This window comes from Manacus candei, unplaced genomic scaffold, assembly GCF_025592945.1.
Source record: "Manacus candei isolate 608988 ecotype Guabito, Panama unplaced genomic scaffold, ASM2559294v1 h1tg000043l, whole genome shotgun sequence".
NCBI classification, from domain to species: domain Eukaryota; kingdom Metazoa; phylum Chordata; class Aves; order Passeriformes; family Pipridae; genus Manacus; species Manacus candei.
The window spans coordinates 7,981,683-7,996,560 of NW_026138091.1; the positions used below are offsets into that span (position 1 = coordinate 7,981,683).

General features: G+C 39.0%; 1 protein-coding gene across 6 annotated transcripts in view; it reads left to right on the plus strand.

The window, feature by feature from the left end:
- Positions 1-14,878, plus strand: part of TAFA2 (TAFA chemokine like family member 2) — a 176,594-nt gene that overhangs the window by 120,971 nt on the left and 40,745 nt on the right. For all 6 annotated transcript variants that reach the window (XR_007905946.1, XR_007905947.1, XR_007905945.1 and 3 more), the window contains one exon: positions 2,068-2,174. Coding sequence is in view for 1 of the 6 variants with exons in the window: in XM_051795866.1 (XP_051651826.1) it covers positions 2,068-2,174 (107 nt within the window). In the remaining 5 variants the exon portion in view is untranslated. The remainder of the gene's footprint in view (positions 1-2,067; positions 2,175-14,878) is intronic.

The following is a 14,878-nucleotide window of genomic DNA, read 5'->3' on the forward strand; positions in this document are numbered from 1 at the left end:
GTGAATCTGGCATCAGCAGAATAGAGGAAGAAACAGTGTTAGAGTCAACCTTGCTTTAATGGTGCAAATCCCACTGGATTTTGAGCAGTGCCATGTAGGTGAGGAAGAAAGATTTGATTTTAATGAGAGATGACTTGGAACCAGCAGCATAACAGGTGCAGTATGAGAATCCAGAGTGAAAGAGTTAATTCATATTCTTTTCACAGAGATAGCTGTGAAAGAGCATATGCTGAATATGCATTCCAATTTCATTTTTTTGTTTCTTATTTACAGTGGCAAATAATGTATTTCCCTTTAGCTTTGAGTGTTTCATAAACCTGGAACTGATGATGAATATGCAGTTTACACTCCAAAGTCACTGGAATCAGTGCAAGAAGGCAGAGCTTGGTGTGGTTCACAGCACACTATGACTTCCCCTGTGATTATTAATCAGTCAGGCTTTCAGAGGCATGTGCACCATCCTAACTGCAGTACTTGCTTACACCTCTCTCCTTTTGCTATCTGAACCTCTGGAAAACACACTGTAGATGTGTTACTTCTGTCAAAGAATACTGAGTTCTTTGTTGCTTTGAATTCAGGTTTAAAAGGGTTTGGTGCACTTTTCAGTGGGTTCTTAATTTGAGTAATTGTGTTTTCTTACACAGAGCCTGATGTGGAAACTTAGAGGTGCTTAACAAGATCTCATCAATCTCCTGGAGAGCAAGATTGGCAGATTTGGGTGAAGTGGTCTGGTTTCAAGTCTGGAAATCATGACTGGAGTTTTGGCATGTGTGCTGCCTTATCAGCACATGGTGTTCTATTAGAAAGAAATTTGTTCAGAGGAAAGGAATTGTTTTAAAGGAATGGAAAATTATTTGGGACTTTGAACACACTACTGATTAATTCTGTATTAGAGCAGTCTGCATTTCATGGAGTTATGATTGCCCAAGATGGCATTGTACATGAAGAGAGCTAAACAGATGTGCTTGAATTTCTTTAGGTTTCTTACGAATGTAATAGGAAACAAATGTGCAACCATACTGAAGCAATGCATTTTTTCTACTCAGAAAGGCAACCTAGTTCCACAGCAACAATTTTGTTCAAGTGATCAAATTTTCAGCTTTTCTAGTATAAGTGGTTTGAAATAGACATCATTGTCCTATTGACCTATCAGCAGAAACATGATCATCGTGCGGAGCTCTTTCTTAGCCAGCTCCCTAGGGTTCTTCTACAGAGAATGAAGTGAGAGGGATTCATCATTATACCTCTTGCCACTCTCTGCACAACTGGAGCCTACATCCCTGAACTTGTCTTTTTGGCAGGTAGGAGGGCATTTTGACTTTGGAGGAAGTTACTGAAAGATAGTAAAGTCATGTGTTATCTTGTGCTTGAACCACCATGGTTGCTTGCTGTCACAGTGAAAACATCATTGAGCGAGATGAGGGGAGGTGTGTGAAGTTTCTCTTGGCGCAGTAAATCAAACCTTTTCATTACCCAAAGGTAGACAGGAGAGAGACTGGTGAATCTGCCCTTCTTGAGTTCATGTTTCCAAACCATTCATGTCTTCCTAACAGGATTTCTCTGTGGGAGGATTGGTACATGTGCTAGACTGTTCAAATCTGTTAGTGCCTTGTTACTTGTGCGCACAATTCAAAAAGAGCCACAATCCCAAAAGTTAAAAAGACCACAGTATGGTCAGAAAGAACCACATCGACCATGACCGACCCCAGACACAGTAGTGAAACTGTTCTGTTTATCAAAACCTACTCATAGCTGCATGGATTCATCCTTACCACCAGCCTTGGAGTCTGCTGTGGTTATGAACAATGCTTGTGCCTTGAGAGAAATGATGATGATGTTGAATTCACCCAGTATTGACTAGGGTGAAGGAATGCTGGCAGACCAGTGAGGGAGGTTATACTGCTGCTCTATTTGGTATACCTCATTTAGAGCGAAACAGAATTTAAGACTTGAGAGTTGTCAGCCAGACACTCATAAAAACTTAGTCAGTTCTCCCTGAATTAAGCCAAAATTGTCTTTTAAAAAAGTCTTAAGATAATATTTATTTTTGTGTATGTTTGTTTGCAGGATGAATAAGAGATACTTACAGAAAGCAACAAAAGGAAAACTGCTAATAATAATATTTGTTGTAACGCTGTGGGGGAAATTAGCATCTGGGGCAAATCATCATAAAGGTAAGAAATTCTTTTCTGTTCTATTATACTCTTGTATCTGTGGACTCTATCAACAAATTCAAAAGTGTCTAGTCTATGTGACCTTTTTCACTTACATGTATTTGTGTCTTCTGATATCGGTTCACTAATCAGTACCAAAGAATGAGAGTTTTCAGTAGATAGACTTTTATTAATTTATTGAGAATTTAAGTACTTCAGTGCCATTTTCAGCATTCTCTGACTTTACGTCATTTTGTAATGATAGTACAGTTGAAAATATGCTAAAAAAAGGGTGGTAAAGTAAAAAATCAAATAATGAATACTGCTTATCTCATAAAAATAGTTAGCAGATAGGTATGCTGCAAATGAATTCCTGGAATGGGCCCTAGAAAGAAACAAGTTTTAGTAACATTTATGATGTGACTGTTTGCAGTTATCTGTCAAGGCTAACTTCATGGATAATGTGTGCTGAATGGGATGGTTTCATCACCAAGAAAAGACCGCTGCTTTGCAGTGTTGTCTGACTTCTATGCTTCACTCCTAACACTGGACCAGGAACTGTGGTAGCTTGTGACAGTGTGAGATTTCTTTCCTCTTGGTCATTCCAACCCTTAATATGTATACACACCAGCATAAGCTGTGATGATTTATAGAAGCTTGTGAAAAGGTCTCTTTTTGTGTGTGTGTGTTTCTGTAAATCCTATGCAAGGAGTGAGCTCTCTGGATTCACATACTAATGTCTTCTTACAGGCTGATATAACTTGAAATGTAATCTGCAGTATAATATGATTTTGAACTCCATTTCTCATCATCATATACTGTCTGTTCATCCGCTTATACAAGATCAGAATAAACTCTTAACAACTTGGATAAAGTAAGAATGGAACACGAACAGTACCAAGACTTAAGGAGTTAAATCCAGGAAAAGGATTCCAAAAACACCAGTCAGTTAATTCTGTGTGTTTGTGTACATTTTATAATGTTCACTCTGAATATAGGATTCCATGGGCAGGTATTTTTATATAGCAGGTATTTTCTGTTGTGTGAGGACATCTTTCTTCAAAATACCTCAATGATTAAGGACTTCAGGTTGCAGAGACACTGTCTGCAAAGTCTTGTGCAAGTTGTAATTTGGCTGCAAACAAAACAGATTCTGATGTGGTCCTGCAGGCCACCAAAGATGGACATCATGCCAGATAACAACTGTGCTGCCACCCTTTGCTCAGCCTTTGTTCCCCCTCCAAACTGGAATACAGATTTGTGCTGTGGCTTCCCGGTTTAGTTGCCTATTGGAAAAGAGCCAAGATATCCTAGCCTGGATTTAGAATTCCTTGTCTTTGATTATCTTTCTTTAAAAATCAAAAAGCCCATATACAGACCATTTTGGTTTCATACACAAGGACTGGTCAAGCTGTGTTTGCTTCAATTGAATTCAAACTTTTCCAAAGTATGCTTGTGACTCTTTTTGAAAATCTGATGAGTAAAACCTATCACCAAGTATTTCACAGAAACAAATTATGATCCTAAGGACTATTTGAGGAATTAGTGCTTCATAATTGAGAATAAAATGATCCACCACCAATTTTAGCTTTTCTGTGCAAGGGAAACCCCAGCAGAACTACACTATTAATTATCTGGACAGTATTTAGCATTTAAGCCTCAGCCTTAGAACAGAAATAACTTAAGAAATATTTAACTTAATCTTTTTGGATAAAAAAATAAATACGTGCTTGAGCCCCCCTGCAAAACCAGATTATTAGCTGTAGGGACTTCTTACATTCCTGCAAGTTAACAAAAAGCTTCTTTTTCTTTAATTTGTAATTTTTCATGCCTATAACAAAATATATGAATAAATCTTGAAGGGAAAAATAATAGTAAGAAGTATGACTTGAGTGTTTAATTTGGAAAAGCAGCTATTGAACATATTCGGTTTCTTTTGGAAAGAAAAAACATTCAGACTTTTTGAGCCAAATATTTTGGCTTGTGGATTTAGTAAATCAGCTGCACTCACTGTATATGGGGTATTTTTTAAAAAGCACAAATCAGAGCTATGTAGCTCAAATACCATTGATTTCCAAAGATACTGGGAGTTTAACTTCCTGTCATGTCATAGAAAATCTTCCCCCCTACTCTCATGGCAGAAACAGAGCTAAGGTACATTCAAGGAGAACTTGACTGTGTTCACCAATATCCTCCAAATACTGAGAAATGTGTGAGTTTCTTCAGCACTAATTATCCCTAGCATCATTAATCTTCATTTTTAGAAATCTTTACTAACATATTGACAAGACAAACCCCAATGACTTTGAAGAAGCCCCTACAATTTCAAAAATCAATAATCGGCATTTTAAAAAAATCTTTACTTTCCGATAGACTTGCTCATATTATGCACTAGTTGCACTAACTCTCAAACCCATCTCTTTTTCAGAAGGCAATTGTAAAAGAAAAGAAAAAGAAGAAAAATATAATCAGTGCGTGAAAAATGGTTTAATGAGCATTCTGCTCTCCAGGCAGACTTCAGGAAGAATATAAACAGATGACTCTGACAGGCTCTCTCTAGACTTGTTGGACTTATTTCAGGGATATGGCACAAATGAGAACTCCCAAGTCAGCAGAAGGAAAACCAGAGGCCGAGGCATGGCATAGGGAACCAGGCTCTGAGGTCCAGTTGAGCAACCCATCAGGGCTACAAACTAGGATTTCAGATTACATCTTTTCAGTGTGTTGTGGGTGCTAAATCCATCCTTCTTTTTCTTGAGAAGTCAGATTTGAAGACAATTCTGCTTCCATTATCTAGGCTGGCTGCTGAAGTTTCATCATTCTGAACAGGAAGTCCAAGAGCTAAAAAAGGTAAACACTTAGTGTTTAAAACAACACAAAGCTCACTTTTTTCTGCATAGAGACTTATGAGTTCTCCTGCATAATTCCTGACTGTGCACATCCTTACATTCCATTTATCCTATCTTCTGTAAAAAACCCTCAATAAGGCTGCTTTTTCTTTCTCGTTTTGCTGAGGACCCTGATACGAGGTGATGGGTGTCTCACTCAAGCACACGCACACATGAGTCAGCTCGCAGTACCAGATCAATTTGGGCTGCAGTAGCTACGTATGAGAAGAGAGGTATATCAATCTCCAAAAGGATGTTGTCAAGATTATGAGTCTAAAAACTGATAAAGACTGATCCTGATCCTCCTACTCATTGCTAGCTCTTGGATAACAAACCTGTGCAAACACACAATATGTGCTGGCACATATGGCATGCAGGCATCAGTTCAGCATCACTTCCTGTTTGCTATTTCTGTTATAGGGAGCATGAATTGATTTGGTGACCATTGTATCACAGCCCTTGTTTAAGGCTTCAAGTGTTGGATCCTTTTGAGAAAGAAATACTGATAGCCCATTACAAGCACTCTTTTGTAGACAAGAGCCTGCTGTGACACAATTCCTACCCTAAAACTAGAAACTTTTTCAAAATTTATGTTTCTGTGACTTTTTGATTACTAAGGTTTTTTTTGTATGAATAATACAATAAAATATCCTAACTAAGAGTTCTTTTGAATCTAAGCATAGTTTAATATTTCTCAAAATACAAACCAATACATTTTATATTAATTTTAAATCCTTGGGGAAACAAAAGTTTAGAAAGTTTTTATTTAAAAATATAACTAATCATGAATGCTTACATGCCAGAAGGAACTTGTTATGAAACCAGAAAACACTCCAGGTAGATAAATAAAGTAATTGAGTATTTTTGGACTCAATAGATAAAAAGTCATGATAATTTATTTTCATTTAAAATAAAGTCACTCAGAAGCTGAACTTATTCATCTGATGCCTATCATATGGTTAAAATAAGCTAAACCATCGTTTGCTGCTCCTACTTGTCTGCGAATTTGCACTAAATTAGAAGTCTGAGGGAATGTCTTTTTATTTGCAAGGAGATAATGAATCTTGGTTTCTCCTTGCAGAGGAGTAGCTGTTCTGAAACCCAACTGAGCTGCAACCGAAACCACTTACCAGTGGGCGGCTCCAGTGATCTGACTGCTGCCCTGTTTGACTCCCTGCACACACCATACTCACACAGATAGACAAGGTTTCGTTACCTCCTCAGGCCTAGGATTCCCTGGGTATCTTATTCTCTTTGGATATCTCAGAATTTTAGATTGCTCTGGAAGAACTTTTAAGCCTTATGCCAGATTTGTCATGTTTTCAGAAAAATGTACTGAAAGGTGGCAAGCCTTGAACAGGTCTCCATACAGTCTAACATATGTCCCCCTGTGTGTATCTTTGAGAATGTAACTTTTTAGGGGAAGAAATCTCATAGTAGCGAACAAATTTAATAAAATGTGATATCATGGTTCAGTGTGGGCAGTAGTACACCTGGTTCTGGAGGGCAACTGGAAGCCCTCACAAACAGATGGGGTGGTGCAAGTTTGTTCTTTTGGCTTCTACCATTCAGCAGGACTCTCTTAGCAAGTGCAGTAATGCTAACATTGCACTGAATCAGCATGTGACAGGCTCTGCCTGACCCCTGGGCTTTTTTATTGATTGGTACCGTAGAGAAAGAATATAGCACTTTCCTAAAAGCTGTGTGTATGTGGTCCCTCAATGCCCTCATGTCTGTTTTATGCACAAGGGGTGAAATTCACTGGTGATAAGAACAGCTGTTTACATGGTTTATTAGGTCATTTATGTAATATTTGCAGTAACCTCGTATTTGTGGTTCTTTTGTATCACTAGGACAGTGCAAGGGACTTGAGGCATGCTGGTGAATCTTGTGCAATGCTTTCCAAACCCTTAGTGTTGTGAATCATGCCTTAAAGATACCATTGTTCGTCTGACCATTGTAGTAGATTTTGTCCTAGTGAAACTTTCTCCTTACAGTTATTGACTGACTGATATTCATCTAGTCACTTATTTGTAACTATTTGCTCTACATATAGTTACATGTTCAGATGTCAGCATATAAAGCCCACTACTGGCTTGCGGTCCCTGGACTTCCAGAAGAAAACTTTATTATCAAAATTACTGTATATTATGGATGTGAGTAAATGTACCTTGAAGTTTACTAAAGACTTCACTTTTCTAAGTGGACATGCTTCTGAACACTGATGGTTAATTCTGCTTATTTCTCCTCCTCATTTGCTGTTTGCTGTATGTTTAAGTCTGAAGCAGTAGTGCAGAAGATATTGTTCTTGTGGAGACTGCCTGCTTTAGACCCCATGAAACTATCTTGAGTGGTTTGGCAGAAAGCTTCCAGAGCTGAGATGACTGTTGAAGAGACAAAGAATAGCCTTTTGAGGTGAAAGAAAGGGGCTTAAGGAGTCAGATGTGACTGCATTGAGGGGTTCTGCTCTGAGGGCAGACTAGGAAGGGGGAATCCATCCCAGCAGGGGAAGATTTCTTTATAAGCGCTTTTATTTCTATTCATCTTTAGTCAGCACCACTGATTTTTCTCTGTTTCAAAATATCTTTGTGTTTAGTTATTAATAATGACTTTGAATTATTAGTCCTGCTGAGGTTTCAGGATACTCTGTAAGAAAAGGTCCACCACAGACCTCTGACTGACTTTGGTCTCATTGCATTTTGTGTGAAAGATCATACCAAAGGTTCTTGAGCATTATATTAACTGGAACATTGCAGAATATATGCAGCTGGTTGTCCTCCTAGGAGTCACACTGGAGGTTGCAGTCATTCAGAAGGCCTGTATCAGCCCCTTATTCTGGTGTCTTGTTATTGCATTAAGACTGTGCAAGTTCCTGGCAAAAATGCTCTGAAGCTTGGGTAAATACCTACAACGTACTGCAGTGAAATATTTATTCGGGAATATTAGGGAATTGCCTATAATTGAGATCTATATTCACAGCATTTTGAGACTCCATGTCTGGATAAGAATAGCCCTAACTGTTACATGGGAGACCTCTGAAGTATTCAAATCTTTGTTTTTCTGTAGAAGTTCCTTCGTCATGAAGTTATAGGGGTTTAGTATGAATGTACATTTTTTCTTTCTGTTGAGGATTTGATAGTGTGTAGAAGAAAACATTCGTAATGCAGAAATAGAGGGTGTTTGTATTCAATTTTAAAAACAGTAAGTAACTTCAGTGAACAGAACAGAAATCAGATATGTCCAGCTAAGTAACCACTAGATAGCCATGTGCTCCCTCTTGTTCTTTCTTCCTGAATGAGCCTGATTGAAGGTAATGTCATTCTTTGGGGACATAAGATAATTGGTTTGAACTCCTTCGAGCTAAAAAGGGCACCAAATGCAGATCTTCACTTCCATGATATGGGCCCTAATATAAAGGGTAAGTGGATACAGTACTGTTTTTCCCTCAGTTCACACTTTCTAGAAGTACTTCTACTACAGCATTTGGTGAGTGATCTGACCTTGTGGGTAAATTGTGTATGTTTAACATGTACCTTCTGGTTGTGTGGACCTGTCAAAGGATATAGGAGTTGTTTTGCATATTACCAGGTTCTTTATTGGAATTAGAAAAATACCTAAGATTTAAATGAGGGAATTTGAAAGCATGCAGAGATGTGTGTGGATGCCTTAGGAGCTACCAGGTGAAGTTGGAAGATGTCAATAGGGTCTGTAAAAATATTAGACGTCCACCCATCTATTGTTAATCTGTCAGTCCTGTTTCATCACACTCTTTTGTCATATTTGCTGTCTCAAAAAATGGACAATCTTATCTCTTATGGAAGTTTTGCCAGAGATAGATTCTTTTAAATGAGAATGCTTTGTGTGCAACTTTCGCTAACTTAATTCTAAATGTAATTAATGTTTAAATATAGAAACAAAGGAAGATAATAGTTATTTTAGCAGACATGGGGAAGAAAGATATTAGGTGTTCTTATCTAGCTTGGGCATTATTTGAAAGTTTCAGTTGTATCAGGATCTGAAACCAATCCCAGTATTGCCATTTGCTTGAAGATAAAATTGAACAGTCAGTCAAACACTTTCATATCAGTATCTGCCACTGCAATCTAAAATGTTAATACCATATCTGTTAGAATTCAGCAGATAATATTCCTTGGCCTTCTGCCAAGGTAAAGAGGAAAAAATTTTCTCCGATTGCCAAGATACCAGTAGTTCTGATGGTTCACTGGAACATGGGTGCAGAAATCATCACAATAGCAGAGTTACTCCTATCTCTTCTCTGTGCTGCCAGCTTATAGTGATTTTCTGTGGCTGGGTTTTGGTAGTGGGGTGGGGGGGAGGCTACATGTGTAGCTTCTTTTAGAAGGTGCTAGAATCTTCCCCTGTCCCGTGGAGCCAATGCCAGCTGGCTCCAGGACGGACTTGTGCCACTGGCCAAGGCCGAGCCAATTAGGAGTGATAGTAATGCCTCTGTGATAACATATTTAAGAAAAGAAGACTGTTGCACAGAAGGAATTCCAGCCAGGGAAGAGCGGACTGAGAACATGGGAACAACAGCGTAGACACCAAGATCTGTGCAGAAGGAGGGGCAGGAGGTGCTCCAGGTGCTGGAGCTGAGGCCCCTGCAGCCCTTAGGGCAGACCATGGTGGAGCAGCTGTGCCCCTGCAGCCCATGGAGGACCATCAGGGTGCAGAGACCCACCTGCAGCCAATGGAGGAGCCCATGCTGGAGCAGGTGGATGCATGAAGGAGGCTGTGACCCCGGGGGAGGCTCAGGATGGAGCAGGGTCCTACTGGAGGCCTGCAGCCCATGGAGAGGGAAACCTATGCTGGAGCAGGTTTTTCCCGGGTAGGACTTGTGGCCCCTGTGGGGGACCCATGTTGGTACAGCTCATTCATGAAGGACTGCACCCCATGGAGGAGTGACCCATGGGACAGCAGTTTGGGAAGAACTGTTGCCTGAGGGATGGACTCACACCGGAGAGGTCCATCAAGGACTGTCTCCTGTGGGAGGGACCCCACGGGAGCAGGGGAAGGACTCCTCTCCCTGAGCAACAGCAGAAACAACAACTGACTGTAACCCCCATTGCCCATCCCCCTGCACTGCTGGGGGGGGAGGAGGGAGAACATGGAAGAAAGGTGAGGGGAAGGTGTTTTAAAGATTATTTTACTTCTCCCTCTTTTGCTCTGACCCTGTTAGTAATAAATTCAATTAATATCCCCACTTTGAGTCTGTTTTGCCTGTGCTGGTGATCAGTAAGTGACCTCTCCTGGCTCTTAACTTATGAATCCTTCGTTGTTTTTTTGTCTCTCCTCTGTCCAGTTGCAGAGGGGAGTGAGGGAGTGGCTTTTGTGGGTACCTGGCATCCAGCCATCACAGCAAATGGCTACCTTCGTTTTTGCCCCCATTCCCACCATCATCTTGGCTGTGAAACTTGTCTGTCCTTGAAGCAGCAATGGAGAGAGAAGCTGGAGAGTTGCAATGAGATATCATACATTTTCTTTTATACTGATCACTTAAAAGTATTTCTGTTTATATTTGGCAAGTAGTGCGGTTTCTGGATGTTTTTCTAAGGAAAGGAAAAGGACAGTTCTGTATTTTGGGCTTGGTATTGTAATCCCAATGTCAAATTTTTATTAGCTTTCCATGAGTGATTACCCAGGATCCTTTTCTTAAATACATTTAGATTTTGTGTTGCAGTGGAAAGAAGATGACTGCACAGAAGATTATATTCTTGTAGAAATTACATAGTTGATTTTACAGTTTGAAATGCCAAATTTCTTAATATTTTCCATCCTTTCATTTGTAGTAATGTTATCTTCCTTTGGATAACTGTCCCACCAATCATCAGCTAATTTCTGTTTTGGAAGATTAAGCTTTCCTCTTCTTTTGTGTTAAGAAAATATTGTAAGATGTTCTGATAGTATGCTTATCCTTCTGTTACTTGTTCCTATCATTAGTAAATGTTGACATTTCCCTAATACTAGAATCAGATTTACTTTTCCATTTTTATATTCTTGATTTCAAATTAGTCCTGTAGATTTGTTATGTGTACTAAGTCATTCATTCTGCTAGATTCCTTAATACAGCTAGGAAAAGAGAGTGCTTACATTTGCATGCCATTGTTTTGACTAAAACCATTAAAACAGAATAAATTGTTAAATGCTCCCTCCTCCATCCAATAGTCATCTTTTTTAGTTAGTTTTGGTTTAATAATACCCTCTCTTGGATCTGTTGATCAGAATTTCCCTTGTTTCAATGACTTTTTAAGTGCTCAATTAATGTAGCACAAAGTAATATATATTTTTGTTCGCATTTCTAGATTTAAAGATTATTTTTTGGACCTGAAGTTATATTCTGAATTTTTCATTTGCCTAAATGGATATCATGTCATAGAGAATGTCTTAAATAAATTTTTCCTTGGAGTAGAAAAGGAAAGGAATGGATGTTAGATGCAGCTGTGATCAGGAAGGAAGAGAATGACTGTTTAGTGACTTGGAGACTCCTATCATACACCATGGAGCAGGATGCTATGCCACAGCAGGAAATTGCAGCTGCCTGTGCCTACTTCCCAGAACTTTCCCCTTTGCTGGAAACATTTTTACTCATTGACTATACTGGTTACACTGTCTTTGAAGAGGTAAATATCAGATGAGTTTACACAAATAAACCTTTTGAGGAAATTTCATCCTCTGTCTCTTTATATAAATACTTAATGCTGATAACAAGAGTCTACTGAATTACTCTGAAAATGTGAATCTTTCTGTGCAGGAAAGCTCTGATGTACCTTATGGTTGAAGGTTCCAGCCTTGGAATTTGACATGAGTTGTAGAAGAGCTTTATCTGGGTATTCTTATGGCTTTGGCGCTGATGGTATATTGTACAGTCATGACTAGTATGAATTTTATGTTCAAGACCATGAAATCAGCTTTCTGTGGTGGAGAGACCAAGCAGATTTTTCTCCACTATTATAACAACTTAATTTTTTCCTGTCCTTTTCCTTGGAGAATTGCTCATAAAATTTTAATAGCATCTGGGACTATCAAACAAAAATATAATTGAAATGAAAATCTGAATAGTTTACATTTTCCTTTACGTTATGGTTTCTCCAGATTCAACATTTTAAGATCATGTCATTTTTATAGGTCAGATATAATGGGTCAATATCACATTATAATTACAGTCTGATCCTTAACAGTATCTGTGTGGAACTAGATGATCTTTAAGGTCCCTTACAACCCAAACCATTCAATCCAGATGTGTAAAATTAATATAATGGCATGATTAGGACCAATTCCATCTTCAAAGTCTAGATCTGGTTTCATGTAGGGATGACATATCCTGGTGTCAGTCTTAAAGTTTTTTTGCACTGTCTCTTGGGCTTTCCAACATACATCCCATACATCCAACATACATTCCATATGTGCACCGATAACTGTCCCATATGTTTGCAGGTATCTACTGCACACCTCCATATTCTGACTCAGGGGTATTTCACATATTCAGGTTGTGTGTTTTGTGCCTGAAAAAGCACATCCCATGTGAAGATTATTTCTATAACATTCAGGGCATATATTAATCCAACTTTCATCTGCGTTAATTTTCTGCTGATGATGTCTAAAGACTGTGCCCTTCTCTCTTGACACTCTTCACTGAATTTACTCTACAGCAGTGTTAAGTAATTGCTAGTACAATGTCATATTCTAGAACAGTTGTTCTTTAGTCATACAGGTGCCAAGAAAATGTTCAGAAACAGTCAACTTATTCTGGGGAAGAACAGTAGAAAAATACTTTCTTTGTTTTCCTTCTGAACACAAAATTTTAGTTCTGTTATTTTGGGGGGGGGCTGAGGGAATTTACCATTTTAAGGCTCACTGGGGCAGCCTTTCACTGCAGTAGAGATTTAGAATCATAGAATCAGAGAATTATTTAGATTGGAAAAGACCTTTAAGATCATCAAGTCCAACCTAAAAGACTCAATGCAAATTTGTAAACGGTTCTCATAGTTTTAGAAAATAAGAGAGTTGATCTAAGCTGCACAAACCAACGGCTCCAAAGCAACAAAGTCTTTGTGCATGCATATGTGCACAGAGGTATGACAGACCTGAATGAAAGAAGAAAATGCAAGGTCATCACTGTTAAATTAGCTTACATGGACCATTTTCATGTTTTTTTAAGTGCTTGTCATTTATTTATGGGAGTTTCAGAAAATACTAGGTGCTTTTCAAACCTAACTGAAAACTTGGGGAATCTTCCACAATATCCAGTTTTAGGCATCTCTCCTAAGTGCTCTGGAAAACCTTTCAGCTCATTCTTTTCAAAAGGTGGGAACTCAAACTTTCAGGGTAGGTGTGAATACTTCCCTGAATTGATATAGCAAATAGTTTACAACCTGTTGGAAAACTTCTGGAACTATTCGAAAGTCTCTTAGCTGGAGGACTTGGGTATTGTTGACTATGGATGTTGTTCTATCTGCCAAAGAACTCATCTCCTGTATCAGAATCATAACGTCTGAATAAAACTGCAAAAGTTTTATTTTATTTCCAGTGTTCAAATGGAGTATCATGTTGCAGTTCAGAAGCCAGTGAAATTTGGTCTATGACAGATTCATTTATATCTGCATATCATTCTGCAAATGTCATTCTGTTTTTCTAAAACCTGGATTTTGCATTTTTTCCATTTCTTCTTGTTGAGCTAAGACACACAGAATCAGAGAATGGCTGGGGTTGGAAGAGACTTCTGGACATCATCTAGTCCAATCTCCCTGCTAAAGTAGGTTCACCTATAGCAGGTTGCACAGAATCATGTCCGGGCAGGTTTTGAATATCTCCAGAGAAGGACACTCCACAGCCCTACTGGGCAACCTGTTCCAGTTACTGTCACCCTCACAGTAAAGCAGGTTTTTGTCATATTCAGATGGAATTTTCTGTGTTTCAGTTTCTGCTTGTTGTCCCTTGTCCTGTCTCTGGGCACCACTGAACAGAGTCTGGCCCCATTCTCTTGACACCTGCCCTGTATGCCATGTGTGCATGCAGAGAAATTCTGAAAGAATTCTTAAATTTGCAAAGGAATAATACTGAAATTTTGATCTTCCCTTTGAGATTGTGAAAGCACTATTTCAGTGTGACCAAGAAACACCCACTTCTCCACTTAGATGGGAGGAAAACTGTGGCATATGTACTGGAGTATAGAGGCTGGCTTTGGGGTTCAGATGATAGGAAGCAGGAAAATCATAAAAGAGCAGTCTGCTTTGTGCAGCTCTCTTTTACCAGACTGAGCAAGAATTCTGTCTGTAATGATAAGGAGGCTGAGGCAGGAGCTGCCAAGTCTGTCTTGTTCTTTTTTCCCCATAGATTTGTATAACTCTTGTACTCAAATTGTTCTCAAGCAAATGCAGTAGACTTGGAATTCTTTTTGCAAAGTACTTCTGGCTTCAATATCAAGTGCCCTTGAATGACTGAAGTATAAAGCTGAATGTGTGGGTTATTTTGGGTGAATGCAGAGCTGCAGAAAGGATATGCATAAGAAAAAGTGTTCTGTTAAGACCAGCACAAATCTTGGGTGCATTGTGCCATTGTATTTTTAGGTGCAAGTTATTAGAATTGCTTCAGCTGAGTCTGCGCTCCAGAACCATGTATGAGGGGATAGCTGTCTGAGTGGCTGGGAAGGTCAGAATTGTTCTGGATCCGGAATTTGAACCCAAGACTATGTATGTGTCAGATGAGAGGGGAGTAAGGACGAAGTAGTTAAGCCTGTAATTCAATCTCAGTGACTAGAACTAATCACAGAAAAGGCTGAAACGATCATTAGATTCCTTCAGTGAGCTGGAAGACTAAGGA